The 16,866-nt window shown below is 41.2% G+C and overlaps 1 protein-coding gene across 11 annotated transcripts in view; it reads right to left on the bottom strand.

Moving 5' to 3' along the window:
* Nucleotides 1-204: 204 nt before the first annotated feature.
* WNK2 (WNK lysine deficient protein kinase 2) overlaps nucleotides 205-16,866 on the bottom strand; it is a 148,418-nt gene continuing 131,756 nt past the window's right edge. For 10 of the 11 annotated variants that reach the window (XM_036855337.1, XM_036855340.1, XM_036855341.1 and 7 more), the window contains one exon: nucleotides 1,513-3,372. In XM_036855337.1, the coding sequence (XP_036711232.1) occupies nucleotides 3,037-3,372 (336 nt within the window). In that variant the 3' untranslated portion in view covers nucleotides 1,513-3,036. Of the gene's footprint in view, nucleotides 409-1,512; nucleotides 3,373-16,866 lie in introns of those variants that run through there. The other variant, XM_036855342.1, reaches the window with a different exon arrangement.

Genomic DNA, 16,866 nt, shown 5'->3' with positions numbered 1-16,866 from the left:
ACCGTGAGCTACCCAGTGTACTGTAAAGCACCATCTAAAGTGTTCATCACCACACTCAGGAACCCCTTAGCTAAGGATACTTACCCCCAGACCTGTCCCGCTGTGTGGTCCCAGGAGTTTCTCCAACACTCTCATTCACTTACCAACCATCTCAGGTCACCTGCCTGTCTGGGGACCACAAGAAAGGAGTTTGAAAAACCAATGTCCTGTTTCCCCCAAAATATTTTTTATTCTTGCTTACATTTGTGTTTCCAATTGTGAATAAAAAATGCTTAGAAAGTGGTTACAAAACATCGTGAACCGGACACGAGGTGTGGGCTCCCCTTCTCTGCATGAGATGACACGGGGCCTGGCGTCTGGGTCTGGGTCGGCCTGCCTGGGCTCAGTCGGGCTTCTCACTTTCAGAATCTAGAAAACAAAACCGCCACAGCTCATTACAGGCCTGACGCGGTCACACGAGGCCCTGGAAGTTGGAATGGCGACACCAGAGTGGTCACGCTCCTTGGAGGGCTGGGCTGCCGGACCATGACCCAGGCACTATGCATACATACCCCAGGCTGCCTCTGCCATCTGGCCACCTTCCACACTGAGCAACCGCCCAAACCAGGCAGGGCCTTGCAGGGCCCACTGCCCTGGAGAGCAAGGTACCTCTGGCTCCACGGGCACAGCAAGCAGAGCAGCACCCCCGACCTGCCCGGCCTCTGCTCAGAGCTAGCGCTGAGGCGGAGCACTGCAGGTGGCCAGGGGCACAAAGCCTGACTGTATCTCGGTGGAAAGGCAGGACGAACAGACCAGGGCTGCCACCCCAGCCGCGGGGAGCCGGAGGCACCACGACCCCCAGCTTGAGTACATGCAGAACACACGCAGAGGCGCCAGCTGCTGACCATAAGGCCATCAGGGCCGGCGAGCCAGGAAAACATGCTGAATTCCACGGGGCCCTCCCCAAATCCGCACCAAGGCCCTGCACCTACAGGACAGCAGAGCCCCTCCGGTGACCCCAGGGCAGGTGGCCCAGCCCCCCACCCAGCTCTGTCCAAAGTGAGTCACACAAACCTGGCTTTCTGTGAGACAGCCAACATGGACAGGGGTCAGAGACACCATTTAGTTGGCTGTGAGACTCATGCCCTCCATGGGGCAGAGTCCACTGTACATCTAAATGCAGTTCAAATTCAGAGTTTGAAAGCCAAGTGAACAAGCCAACCTAGGCCCGAAGCCACAGAGCTGGCATGGGGTTCCCGCCCAACAGCCCACTCTCGTCCTCTGAGCCACGTCGGCTCAGCGTCAATCACACCCGGCTCCTGCCAGGAAGACAGTACCTGCCACTCAGCCCCCAGGCGCCTCATGGCCACCTCGTGCTCCTGGGCAAGGTGTTGACAGCAGGCATGGAGCTGAGAGTGAAACTGTCAGGACAGGGCAGGGCTGCCTGCCAGGGCTACCCACCCCATGCTCCCTTTGAGACTGGCTGTTCAGCTTTTACGTGGACAGAAGATAACAAAAAGATGTTGTTCCACACTGTTTTCAAGCAAAAATGTTTATTTTTCTCCTTCAAATATACAATCTCCTGGGGAGTCTGTGCCACTGACCGTTCACATACAAGGCCAGGACTCCAAACCACATGTCTGGTACAGCAAGGGGAGCGGGAAGAGGGCGGCTTCCACCACCCTCAGGAACCAGGCGCACATGATTCTCAACCCAAGGACCAAGGGGCACATTACAGAGAACAGAAATCTCTTACTACAGTATCATGGCCTGGCAGAAGAGTCTGTATAATCACCTAGAAAATTCAATTCTAACTGAATGGATGGAATAACATATTTAAACCAAAATAATTCAGCCAGTCCTAGTAAAGTCCCAAAGTACAGCAGAACTATACAATTCACAGCTGGGCAGCCCAACCAGCTGCCTCCCAGTGGGAAATGGGAAACATCTTGGTCAGTGAGGAGCAGGGCCTTCAGTTCCCACCCTGGGCTGTCTGGTGCCTGTCTGGGATGAGTCCCACTGAAATTTCCAGGAGAGGAACACTCCCACCCCCAGCAGGGCAACCTCAGTGCATGGAGAACAGTCTGGAGGCCAGAGGTGGGTGGAGCAGCCTGTGAACACATGGCAAAGCTAGGCCCAAGTGGCCACAGGCCTCAGTGCAAATGACAGAAAAGGAAGGTAGGTCAGTAGGAGGGTTGGCAGGCCCCAGAGCAGAAGGGGTCCACTGTCTCTGCAGAGCAGGCGGCCTGCCTGTGCTCCTGCACCAGACACACACCTGTACCTCCCCCCACACTCACAGCAGCCCTGCGGGCTTTGGGTCATGAGGGCGTGTCTGCTTACCTAGCGCTTTACAGCAGGTTCCACAGAGCCAAACACAGATGCTAACGTTCCTGACTAAGAGACCAACTACCAGTAGCAATGCACTGCCCCAATAACCATGCATCCCTGGGCAGTTTGCTGGCAGTGCCCATGGCACTGCAGTTGAAGGAGTGTGTCCATCTGTTTGCTATCTATGACCATAGAGCTGGAGAGACCTCGTTTTATGAGTACAAAGCAGAACTCTTCTAGCATTTGCAACTCTTCAATTCAATTCACTAGTTCAATTTTTTTTAAAGCACATACAACAGAAAAGTCAAGATCAGACTTTAGCTTCAGACTTTCAAACCATTCATGTCTGCAACTTAACACGGGAAATAGAGATATCAATACACAAGCCAACTGTAAATGAAATACATCTTTTCTGATACATGATTTTTTAAAACATCTCTTTCCATCAGGGAATGGAAAAGCTGGAATTCAAGGCACTGTACTTCTGCAGGGTGATTACAATGTTCTAACCATCAACTCAAGTACAGGAAGTGAGTGCAAAGACAGCAAGTGTAGACCATGGGAAACTAAGAGGGAACAAGGTCTGCAGCAATAAAGAAAGCAAGGACTGCTGCCCTGGCTGGGCACCCATGGGCAGGCGGGGCAGGACTTGGAGGCCAAACCACAACCTGACTCCTCTGGGCTATTCAGTTCAGTACGTTCCACTTGGCAAGTGGTGAGACAGAGGAGCTATGTGATCCGCAGCCTGGGGCCGGGCATGCTGACCATAGGTGGCCACAAGAACATGGGGAGTGCTGGCGTGCCTGTTGCACCCAAGCCTGGCCCCTCATCAAGGCTCCAGCTGCCTGCTTGGGCTGCCCAGGGCCCCCAGGACACTGGAGCTGGGATCAGGCTTCCATACTGGCCCAGAGGCAGTGCATAGGGCGGGGCTGGAAGGCAGGAGAGAGCAGTACCTGGCATGGGCACAGGCTGGGCTGAGGCAGCTCCAGGAATGACCGCGGTGGGTAGAGGGCTGGGTGCCGGGGCCAGACATGGCATCCCCACTGCTGTTCGAGACGTGTTCATCTACAAGACAAGAAACGTGGTTTCAATCAGCTAGCCTCCCTCAGTGGCCTTGGGGGTCCCCACAGTTTCTCCATCCTCAGGAGAGGGTGGTCTCAGGACCTGCCATGGGGCACCTTTTATGGCTGACGCCAGAGTGGAAGTGCGTGGCTGGGAGGCAGCCATTGTCCCTCCCTCCTTCCACAGAGCTGCAGCCTGCCCACCTCTGGGCCACATGCCCCGACCGTCCACAGGCCAGAGTGGGCTTCAAAGCAGACCCCGCAGGACATGAACCCTGAAGTCGCACTAAGGGGACCACACACCCCAACCCAAGGCCTCCTGCTTGACTGGCCAGTGCCATTATGGCAGGCCCAGAACAGCTGGGTGCTGTGCAGCGTTGTGTGCCCAGAGATAAGGAGTCAGTGGCAGGGCAGCCCCTCTGCTCTCTGCACCTCAGGTATAACCCCACAGGAGAAGCAGCACAAGGACTGGGAAATGAGCTGTGATGGCTGGTGAGACCAGCATGGCCGTGATGCAGAAACCTGATGAGGCTACTGCAAGAAAACAGAGTAGGGCCCAACAGCCTTCAAACTGTCTAGACAAAATGTTGGCAGATCTAACCAAGCAACTGTACAAAAAGATAAAACATCAGAGCCAAGTGAGGTTTGCCCCAGGAATGCAGTGATGTCCCAGTAGAAATCACTGCATCTCACCACAGTTACATCCCAAGGGAGAATTCCATGTGATGCTCCCCACAGATGCAGGGAGAGTGTCTGAGGAGCTCCACCCTGCTTCATGGAAAGCACAGCTGCTGAAGCCTGAGGGTGCCTCCTCCATCTGGAAGGGCCTCTGCAGAACCCACAGCCGACCCTGTGCCGATGGTGAAATGCCAAATGTCCTTCACCCAAGGATCCCCCTGCCCCTAGCCAACACTGTGTGGAAAGTTCCGGCCAATAAAAGAAAAGGAATAAGGGGCACAGACTAGAAAAGAAAAAGGAAAACCATCCTTATTTGCAGATGACAAAATCGTGTATGGAGAAAACCCAAAAGAGCAGACAAACCAACTTCTGGAACTAAAACGCACATTTAGCAAGATTGCAGGCTACAAGGAACAGAAAACAACCATATTTCTATACACTACCAACATATAACTGTAAAAGGAAGTTTTAAAGCAATAAATTTTACAACCACATTCTAAAATATCAACTATCTCAGGGTAAATTTAATGAAAGCTGTGTAACACCTTTACACTGAAAACTATAAAACTTTGCTGAGAGAAAATTAAAAAGACATAAACAAAGCAATGCCATGTTTATAGAAAGACTCACTACTGTTAATGTGCCAAATCTTACCCAGATGCTTAACAGACTCAATACAGTTGGAATCAAAGTCCCATAAGGCTATTTTGTAGGAATATACAAGCTGTTTCTAAAATGTAGGTAGAACTATTAAAGACCTAGAAAAATCAAGAAATTCTTGGGAAGGGACAAATTAGAAGTATTAACAGATACAAACTATACATAAAATAGATAAGCAACAAGGATTTACTGTATAACACAGGGAATTACACCCAATATCTTGTAATAACCTCTAATGGAATATAATTTGAAAAAAGAAAACGACCACTAGCTAAGGCTTCAGCAAACAAAACCAGCAAATGCTGGGGAAGGGGAGAATCTGTTTTCCAGAGTTATCACTTATAATATTCAGATGTCCAGTTTTCAACAAGAAATCACAAAATCTTTACAAAGAAAATGAAAAGTATGACCCATACAGAGGGAAAATTCATTAACAGAAAATGTCCCTGAAGAAGTCTAAACATTGCACTTACAAAATAAAGACTTTAAATCAACTGCTTTAAATATGTTCAAAGAGTTAAAGGAAACCATGGACAAAAAGAAAACCAGGAAAATGATTCATGAACAACATGAGAATATCAATAAAGTGACAGAAGTTATAAAAGGAACCAAATATTAGAGCTGAAATATTAGAGCTAAAAGGTATAATAACTGAAATTAAAATTCCACTAGAGAAGCTCAAAAGCAGATCTGAGCAGGAAGAATAAAGAATCAGCAAACTTGAGACCACAGAATTGAAATTATCAAGTCTGAGAAACAGAAAAAAAAAAAAAAAAAGAATGAAGAAAAGAAAAGTATACAGAGCCTGTCAGGGAGAAGAGAAAGTGAAGGACAGGAAAAAATACTTGAAGTAGAGAAAGAGAAGACTGTCAACCAAGATTCTGCATCCAGCAAAATGAACCTTCAACATGAAGGAGAAATTAAGACTCCTGGATAAACAAAAACTAAGGCAGGTTGTTACTAAAAGATATGCCCCACAAGAAATGCTAAAGGAAGAACTTTCATTTCAGGCTGAAATGAAAGGATAATAGTAACTCAAAGCCATGAGATGAAATAAAGAAAGCAACTACACAGCTAAATATGTAAGCCAATACTATTGTACTTTTGGTTTTAATTCCTTTTTTCCCCTATATGATTTAAAAGGCAAATACATTAGATAATAATTATGAATCTATGTGAACGGGCACACAATGTATAAAGATGCAGTCTGTGCAAAAACAACACAAAGGAGGAGGGATGGAGACATAAAGGAGCAGAGTGTTGAAACAAAGTTGGTATTATTCAAACTAGGTTGTTACAAGGTTAAGATTTTAATTGTAATCCCTAAGGTAACCAATAAGAAAATAACAAAAACGTATACAGAAAAGTAAAAAAAAAGGGGGGAGGGAAGGGATAAAAACCTGTAGGACATACAGAAAAAAAAAAAATAGTTAAACCAGCAGAAGTCCTTTATTAACCATAATTACTTTAAATGTAAATGGATTGAACTCTCCAATTAATAGGCAAAGATTGGCAGAGTGGATAAAAAAAGCATAATTAATCTATATGCTATCTACAAAACACACACTTTAGATACAAACACACAAAGAGGTTGAAAGTAAAAGGATGGAGGAGAGGAGATCAAGATGGCAGAGTAGGAAGGTGTTTAGCTCACTTCCCCCCACGAACACATCAAAGATACATCCATAAAGTGGAGCAATTCTCTCTGCAAACAAACTGGAAATGGACAGAAATATTCTTCTAAAACAAAAGCTGTAAAAGAAAGATCCACACGAGTCAGATAAGAAGGGAAAAGAGCTATCAGGTTGGGACCCAGGCCCACAGAAAAGGAGGGGGAAATCACCACTAGGAGATCCTCCCTGGGGAGTGAGTGGTTTGAACCACATATTGGGTACCCCAGCCCTGGCGTCCAACATGCTGACATTCACATTACAGGGGTTCCAGAAGGAGACAAGTCTTCTTACTGGTTTGAAAACTAATAGGACTTCGAGGAGGGCTGTGAGAAACCTAGACCTGGCTCGTGACACAAGCTTGCTTACTCCTAGGAATGAGGTGTAGAATGGAGATTAAAACTGCCCCAGAATTCCGGATGGTTTCCTGAAACCACCTAGCATGCATCCAGCTCCTCTACCTCTGAAGAGCTTCCCACTAGGTTGAAGGCTGCCATTGCTGAGGAAAGTGTGCAGTTGGGGATGGAACTGACTCAGACCCAACACTGCATATAAATGGGGCAAGGGCAGCCTTTGCTGGCCCTCACAGAGGCAGCAGATCAGGAGCTGTATGGAGCTGACTAGCATTCTGGGACTGTCCCAGTGTACACCCTGGCCCACACCAGGTGCCCACTGCAGCCCTTTTGCTCCAGCATTGTGCACCCTGGAGCAAAAGTGCCATTGCTGGGAGAGGGGAGAGAGCACACTTAGAGGGAAAGGAGCCAGCTCGGACCCCACCCCTGCTTCAGCACCTTGGGATGAGACCCCACCCCTGATAGGGTAGTGATGACCACTCAGCATAGAAGAAGCTTCTGCTCACACATGGCTCTGGCTCTAGCCCCTCCATCCCCAGCCCCACCACCCACCAAGGTGATACCAGTCAGCACATCCTGGGGGAAGACATGACCCATGCTCATTTCAGATCCAGCTCTCACACTGAAACTACTGAACACATGCAGACTGCATAGAGATGCTCCCACACAAGTACAACCCTTCAAGACGGAGATAGGTAACTGTTTCACCTAATTTTATAGAGATAGAAAACATTAAGCGAAATGAGAAAACAAAGGAATGTCTTTAAAACAAAAGAACAAAGAAAAAACTCTGAAAAAACAACTAATGAAAGAGAGAAAATTTACCAAAGAGTTCAAAGCATTAGTAATAAGAATACTAACTGAACTAGGGAAAAGAATAGATGAGCACAGAGAGAATTTTAACACAGAACTAGAAAATATAAAAACCAGTCAGAACTGAAGAATGAAGTAACTAAAATGAAAAACACACTAGAAGGAATTAACAGACAGTAATAGGTAATAGAGAAGAATGCATAAGTGATCTGGAAGATAGAATAATGGAAATCACCCAATCAAAACAGTAAAAAGAGAAACAAATTTTTAAAATATGAGAACAGTTTAAGGGACCTCTGAAACAACATCAACCATGCTAACATTCACATTATAAGGGTTCCAGAAGGAGAAGAGAGAGAGAAGAGAGTCGAAAATGTATTTGATGAAATTATGGCTGAAAACTTCCTGAACCTGGAGAAGCAAACAGATACCCAGGTACACAGAGTATCCCAAACAAGATGAACTGAAAGAGACATAGACCAAGATGTATCATAACTAAAATGGTAAAAGTTAGAGATAAGGAGAGAATTTAAAGGTAGCAAGAGAAAAGCAAAGAGTCACATACAAAGGAACACCCATAAGTCTATCAGCTGATTTTTCTGCAGAAACTTTGCAGGCCAGAAGGGAATGGCATGACATATTTATAGTGCTCAAAGGGAAAAATCTACAACCTAGGACAATCTACCCAGCAGGATTATCATTCAGAATTAGAAGTGAGATAAAGAACTTCTCAAATAAGAAAAAACTGAAAGAGTTCATCAATACTTAAACTAACTCTAAAAGAAGTCTTAAATGGTCTTCTCCAAGTGGGAAAAAAAAGGCTACAACAAGATGTAAGGATTTATAGGAAAGGAAAAACCCCACAAGTAAAGGCAAATATATAGTAAAGGCTGTGGATCAATCACTTAACATAAGCTAGTACAAAGATTAAAAGACAAAAATTGGAAAATAAACTATAACTACAATCAACAGTTAAGGGATAAACATGAAGATGTAAAATATGACATCAAATACACAAAATGTATGGGAGGGGAGTAAAAAAATGTAGATCCTTTAGAATGTGTTTGAACTTAAATGACTACCAGTTTAAAACAAGTAGATACATAGGTCAACATATATGAAACCCAAGGTAACCACAAATCAAAATCCTACAATAGATACACAAAAATAGGGAGAAAGTAACACAAGCATGCCATGATTTGATAAAGAAAATCATCAAACCACAAAGGAAGAAACTAAAAGAAGAAGAAAAGAATATAGAATGACAAAAACAACCAGAAAACAAGTAACAAATGGCAGTTAAGTACGTACCTATATATAATTACTTTAAATGTCAATGGACTAAATGTTCCAATCAAATGACACAGAGTGGATGACTGGATAAAAAACAAGACCCATCTATGTGCAAGAGACTCTCTTTAGAATTAAAGACACACAGACTAAAAGTGAAGGGATGGAAGGAGCTATTTCATGGAAATGAAAACAACAAGAGAGCTGGTAGCAATACTAATATCTTGCAAATTAGACTTTAAAAGAAAGTCTGTAAAAAAGACAAAGAAGGATATTATATAATGATATAGTGATCAATACAAGAAGAAAATATAACATTTATTAATAGGTATGCACTTCATATAGGTGCAACTAAACATGGAAAGCAAATATTAACAGACATAAAAAGGAGAAATTGACAATAATAGAATAATATTTGGAGACTATAATGAAATATTGGTCTTAAATGACACATTAGACAAGTTGGACTTAATAAATATATATAGGACATTCCATCCAAAAACGGCAGAATACACATTCTTTTCAAGTGCACATGGAATGTTCTCTAGGATAGATCACATGCCAGGCCAAAAAACAAGTCTCAATAAATAGAAGAGAACTGAAATTACATCAAGCTTTTTTTTTCAACCACAACAGTATGAAACTATAAACCAATTACTGGAAGAAAAATGGGAAAAACACAAACACATGGAGACTAAATGACATGTTAATAAAAGAAACAATGGATGAATGAAGAAATCAAAGAGGAAATCAGAAAAAAAAGAGACAAATAAAAAAATGCAACTTTGCACAACCTACAGGACGCAGCAAAAGCAAAAATAAGAGGGAAGATTATAATAATACATGCATACCTGAGCATACAAGAAAAATCTCAGATAAACAACCTATCCTCCATCTAAATGAATTAGAAAAAGAACAAAGCCCAAGTCAGCACAAGTAAAGAAATAATAAAGATCAGAGAGGAAATGAATAAAAGAGAGACAAAAAAATACAAAAGATCACTGAAACTAGGAGCTGATTTTTTAAAAAGATAAACAAAATTGATAAGCTTTTAGCTAGGCTCATTAAGAAAAAAAGAGAACCCAAATAAACAAAATAAGATAGTAAAGAGAAGATTACAACCAATATCAGTGAAATACAAAAAATCATAAAAGAATATTACAATTATATGCCAACAAATTGAACAACCTAGAAGAAATGGATAAAAATCCTAGATATACAAAATCTTCAAAGACTGAATCAGAAAGAAATGGACAAACTGAATGGACTAGTAGTGAAATTGAATTATTGTTCAAAAAACCTCCCAGCAACAAAAGTCCAGGAACAGACGGCTTCACAGGGAAATTCTACCAAATATATAAAGAAGAGCTAATACCTAGTGTAACAAACTATTCCAACAAAATGAAGAGGAGGGAACACTCTCAAATTCATTCTACGAGGCCACCATTACACTGATACCAAATCTAGAAAAAGACATTACAAAGAAAAGAAAATTACTCGTCAATATCTGTGATGAATATAGATGCAAAAATCCTCAAAAAATATTAGCAAACCAAATTCAATAATACATAAAAAGGATAATACACCATGATCAAGTGGGATTTATTTCACGGATGCAAGGACAGTTCAATATCCACAAGTCAATCAGTGTGATACACCACATTAACAAAAGGAAGGATAAAAATCACATTATCATTTCAATAGACACAGAAAATCATTTGACAAAATTCAACTACCATTCATGATAAAGACTTGCATCAAAGTTGGTATACAGGAAACATATTTCAACATAATAAAGGCCATTTATGACAAACCTACAGCTAACATCATACTCAAGAGTGAAAAGCCAAAGCTTTTCCTCTAAAATCAGGAACAAGACAAGGATGCCCACTCTCGCCACTGAGAAGTAGTATTGGAAGTCCTAGCCACAGTAGTCAGACAAGAAAAAGAAATAAAAGGTATCCAAATTGGAAAGGAAGAAGTAAAAACGTCACTATTTGCAGATGACATGATGTTATACTCAGAAAATTCTAAAGTTCCATCAAAAAACTGAGGACTAATAAATGAATTCAGTAAAGTTGCAGGATACAAGACTGACATACAGAAATCTATTGGTTTTCTAAACACTAATAATCAACTATCAGAAAGAGAAAGCAATAAAACAATCCCATTTAAAATTGCATCAAAGAGAATAAAATACCTAGGAATAAACTTAACCAAGGATGTGAAAGATCTATAACCTGAAGACTCTAAAACATTGATGAAGGATATTTAAGATGATACAAACAAATAGAAAAGATATTCCATGTTCCTGGATTGGAAGAATTAATACTGTTAAAATGGCCATACTACCCAAAGCAATCTACAGATTTAATTCAATCCTTGTCAAATTACCCATGACATTTTCCACAAAACTAGAAAAAATAATCCTAAAATTTATATGGAACCAAAAAGGCTCCCAATTACCAAACCAATCTTGAGAAAAAAGAACAAAGCTGGAGGTATCACACTCCCCAACTTCACATTATACTACAAAGGTACAGTAATCAAAAGAGGATGGTACTGACACAAAAACAGAAACATACATCAATGGAACAGAATGGACAGCCCCAAAATAAACGCATAAACTTACGGTCAATTAATCTACAACAAATGAGGCAAGAATATACAATGGGGAAAAGGCAGTCTCTTCAGTAAGTGGTGCTGGGAAAACTGGACAACTACATGTAAAAGAATAAAATTAGAACATTCTCTAACACCATATAAAAAAATAAACTCTAAATGAATTAATGACTTAAATAAGACTGAAACCCATAAAACTACTTGAGGAAAACTTAGGCAGAACACTCTTTGACATAAATCAAAGGAATATTTTTTGGCTATGTCTCTTAAGGCAAATGAAACAAAAGCAAAAACAAACAAATGGGACCTAATTAAACTTAAAAGCTTTTGCACAGCTAAAGAAACCTTTGACAAAAAGAAAAGACAACCTATTATTGAAAGTGAGAAAATATCTGCAAATGATATAACTGATAAGGGGTTAATATCCAAAACACATAAACAGCTCATATAATTCAATATCAAAAAAACAAACAACCCGATTAAAAAATGGGCTGAAGACTTGAACAGATATTTCTCAAAGAAGACATACACATGGCCAAAGGGCACATGAAAAGATTCTCAACATTGGTAATCAGAGAAATGTAAATCAAAACCACAATGAAGTATCACCTCACACCTGTCAAAATAGCTATCATCAAAAAGACCACCAATAACAAATGTTGGCAAGGATATGGAGAAAAGGTTACCTTAGTACACTATGGATAGGAATGCAAATTGGTGCAGCCACTATGGAAAACATTATGGAGGTTCTTCAAAAAACTGAAAATAGAACCACCATATGATCCAGCAATTACATTCTTGGGTATATATCCATAGAAAATGAAAACACTAATTTGAAAATATACATGCACCTCAGTGATCACAGCAGCTTCATGTACAATAGCCAAGATACGGAAACAACCTAAGCAACAGATGAGTGGATAAAGAAAATGTGGGTTACATATATAATGGAATATTACTCAGCCATAAAAAAAATGAAATTTTGCCATTTGCATCAACATGGATGGACCTGGAGAGTATTATGCTTAGTGAAATAAATCAGAGAAAGAAGAATACTGTATATGATCAGTTATATGTGGAATCTAAAAAATAAAATAAATGAATATAACAAAACAGATATAGATTCACAGATATATAGAAAACAAACTAGTGGTTACCAGTGGGAAGCTGAAGGGAGGGAGGGGCAAGGTAGTGGTAGGGGATTAAGAGGTACAAACTAATATGTATAAAATCAATAAGCTACGAGGATATATTATACAGCACAGGGAATATAGCCAACATTTTATAATAACTTTAATGATGTACATCTATAAAAATACTGAATAACTATGTTGTACACTTGAAACTAATAAAATAGTTTAAATCAACTGTATTTCAATTAAAAATTCTTTAAAAAAAAGAAAAAGAACATGAAATGATGGGAAAATAAACTCCTGAGAGCTGATCCAAGACGGCATAGTGGAAGGAGCTTGGGCTTACCTCACAACAAAAACACAACTAGGCTTCCCTGGTGGCGCAGTGGTTGAGAATCTGCCTGCTAATGCAGGGGACACGGGTTCGAGCCCTGGTCTGGGAAGATCCCACATGCCACGGAGCGGCTGGGCCCGTGAGCCACAACTACTGAGCCTGCGCATCTGGAGCCTGTGCCCCGCAACGGGAGGGGCCGCGATAGTGAAAGGCCCGCGCACCGCGATGAAGAGCGGTCCCCGCACCGCGATGAAGAGTGGCCCCCACTTGCCGCAACTAGAGAAAGCCCTCGCGCGAACCGAAGACCCAGCACAGCCAAAAATAAATAAATAAATAAAAATGAAAGTAGCTATAAAAAAAAAAAAAAAAAAAAAAAAAAAAAAAAAAAAACACAACTAACTGCTGAACAGCCATCGATAAAAAAGACTGGAAGCTGCCAAAAAAGATATTCCACATCCAAAGATATAAAGAAGAAACCACAACAAGATGGTAGGAGGGGCACACTCACAATATAATCAAATCCCATTACCCCGGGTGGGCGATCCACAAACTGGAGAATTATTATATTGCAGAAGTTCTCCCACAGGAGTTAAGAGTTCTGAGCTCCACATTAGGTTCCCCGGCCTGGGGGTCTGACATCAGAGGGAGGAGCCCCAAAGGCATTTGGCTTGGAAGGCCAGGAAGGCTTGATTGCAGGAGCTCCACAGGACTGGGGGAAGTGGAGACTCCACTCTTGGAGGGTGCACACAAGGTCTCGCATGTACTGGGACCCAGGGCAAAGGCAGTAACTTCACAGGAGCCTAGGCTGGACCTACCTGCTGGTCTTGGAGGATCTCCTGGGGAGGGGGTTGTGGCTGTGGCTCTCCCTTGGGATGTGGATATGGGTGGTGGAGATTTCGGGGAGTGTGCATCTACGTGAACTCTCAAGGAGGCAGACATCTTACTTGGGTTGGGTCATCAGCACCAAGACCTGGCCCCACCCAACAGCCTGTAGTCTCCAGTACTGGGACGCCTCAAGCCAAACAATAGCCCTACCCATCAGCAGACAGGCTGCCTAAAGACTTCCTGAGCCCACAGCCACCTCTAGACACATCCCTTGACACGGTTCTGCCCATCTGCCCACCAAAGGGCCAAGATCCAGCTCCACTCACCAGTAGGCAGGCACCAGTCCCTCCCACTAGGAGACCTGCACAAGCGTCTATACCAGCCTCACCCACCGGGGTAGACACCAGAAGCAAGAATACTACAATCAGGCAGCCTGCAGAACTGAGTCTGCAAATACAGGAATTTGTTCCAGACAAACAAACAAGATAAAACCCCAAAGAACAACTAAGCAACGTAGAGACAGGCAATCTACCAGAGAAAGAATTCAGCTTAATGATAGTAAAGATGATCCAAGATCTCAGAAAAAGAATGGATGCACAGTGTGAGAAAATACAAGAAATTTTTAATAAAGAATTAGAAAATATAGAGAACAACCAGGGTTGAAGAATACAATAATTGAAATGAAAAATACACCAGAAGGAATCAATAGCAGAAAAAATGATGCAGAAGAATGAATAAGTGAGCTGGAAGACAGAAAGGGGGAAATCACTGCTGCAGAACAGAATAAAGAAAGAAGAATGAAAAGAAATGAAGACAGTTTAAGAGACCTCTGGGACAAAATTAAATGCACCAACATTTGCACTATAGGGGTCCCAAAAGGAGAGGAGAGAGAGAAAGGGCCTGAGAAAATATTTGAAGAGATAATAGCTGAAAACTTCCCTAACATGAGAAAGAAAACACTCACTCAAGTCCAGGAAATGCAGAGAGTCCCAGGCAGGATTAACCAAAGGAGGAACACGCCAAGACACAGTAATCAAATTGACAAACATTAAAGACAAAGAGAAAATATTAAAAGCAACAAGGGAAAAGCAACAAATAATGTACAAGGGAATCCCCTTACAGTTATCAGTTGATTTTTTCAACAGAAACTCTGCAGGCCAAAAGGGAGTGGCACAATACATTTAAATGAAGAAAGGAAAAGAATATTCGATCCAGCAAGGTGCTCATTCAGATTCAATGGAGAAATAAAAAGCTTTACAGACAAGCAACAGGTAAAAGAATTCAGTACCACCAAACCAGTTTCACAACAAATGCTAAAGGAACTTCTCTAGGTGGAAAAGAAGAGGCCACAACTGGAAACAAGAAAATTACAAAATGGGAAAGCTCACCAGGAAAGGCAAACATACAGTAAAGGTAAGAAATCATCCACACACAAATAGGATATCTAAATCCATAATTGTGAGAGGAAGAGAGTACAAATGCAGGATATTTGAAATTAAGAGCTCAGAAACTGAAAACAATCATGTGTGTGTATATATATGTGTGTGTGTGTGTATACTGCTATATCAAAACCTCATGGTAACCACAAACCAAAAATGTATAATAGATATACACACACATAAGAAAAAGGAATCCAAATACAACAGCCCACAGAGTCATCAAATCACAAGAGAAGAGGAAAACGGAGGAGAGGAAGAAAAAGACCTACAAACACAAACCCAAAACAATTAACAAAAGGGCAATAAGAACATATGTACTGATAATTACCTTAAATGTAAACAGATTAAATGCTCCAACCGAAAGATACAGACTGGCTGAATGGATACAAAAATAAGACCTGTATATATGCTGTTTATAAGAGACCCACTTCAGATACAGAGACACATACAGACTAAAAGTGAGGGGATGGAAAAAAGTATTCCATGAAAATGTAAATCAAAAGAAAGCTGGAGTATCAATACTCATAAGAGACAAAATAGACTTTAAAATAAAGACTGTTACAAAAGACAAAGAAGGACACTACATAATGATCAAGGGATCAAGCCAAGAAGATATAACAGTTGTTAATATATATGCACCTAACATAGGAGCACTTCAGTATATAAGGGAAATGCTAACATCCATAAAAGAAAAAATTGACAGTAACACAATAATAGCTGGGGACTTTAACACCTCACTTTCATCAATGGGTAGATCATCTGGACAGAAAATCAATAAGGAAACACAGGCCTTAAATGACACATTAGACAAAATGGTCTTAATTCATATTTACAGAACATTCCATCCAAAAGCAGCAGAATACACATTCTTCTCAAGTGCACATGGAACATTCTCCAGGATAGATGACATCCTGGGCCACAAAACAACCCTTGCTAAATTTAAGAAAACTGAAATCATTTCAAGCATCTTTTCCGACCACAACACTATGAGATTAGAAATCAACTACAAGAAAAATAAACTGCAAAAAATACAAACATATGGAGGCTAAACAATATGTTACTAAATAACCAATGGACTACTGAAGAAAGCAAAGGGGAAATCAAAAAATACCCAGAGCTAAATGAAAACAGAATCATGACGATCTGAAACCTATGGGACACAGCAAAAGCAGTTCTAAGAGGGAAGTTTATAGAGATACAAGCTTCCCTCAGGTAATAAGAAAAATCTAAAATAAACAACCCAAAGTTACACCTAAAGCAACTAGAGAAAAAAGAACAAAACCCAAAGTTAGTAGAAGGAAAGAAGTCATAAAGATCAGAGCAGAAATAAATGAAACAGAGACAAAGTAAACAATAGAAAAGATCAATGAAACTAAAGACTGGTTCTTTGAAAAGATAAACAAAATTGATAAAACTTTAGCAAGACTCATCAAAAAAAAAAAAAGGGAGAAAGCCCAAATCAATAAAATTAGAAATGAAAAAGGAGGAGTTACAACCAATACCACAGAAATACAAAGGACCATAACAGACTACTACAGGCAATTATATGCCAATAAAATGGACAACCTAAAAGAAATGGACAGATTCTTAGAAAGGTACAATCTCCCAAGACTGAACCTGGAAGCAATTGAACATATGAACAGACCAATTACAAGCACTGAAATTGAATCTGTGATTTTAA

The sequence above is a fragment of the Balaenoptera musculus genome, chromosome 6 (assembly GCF_009873245.2).
Source record: "Balaenoptera musculus isolate JJ_BM4_2016_0621 chromosome 6, mBalMus1.pri.v3, whole genome shotgun sequence".
Taxonomy (NCBI): domain Eukaryota; kingdom Metazoa; phylum Chordata; class Mammalia; order Artiodactyla; family Balaenopteridae; genus Balaenoptera; species Balaenoptera musculus.
The sequence above is the reverse complement of the archived record's forward strand: the minus strand, read 5'-3'. Positions and strand labels throughout refer to the sequence as shown.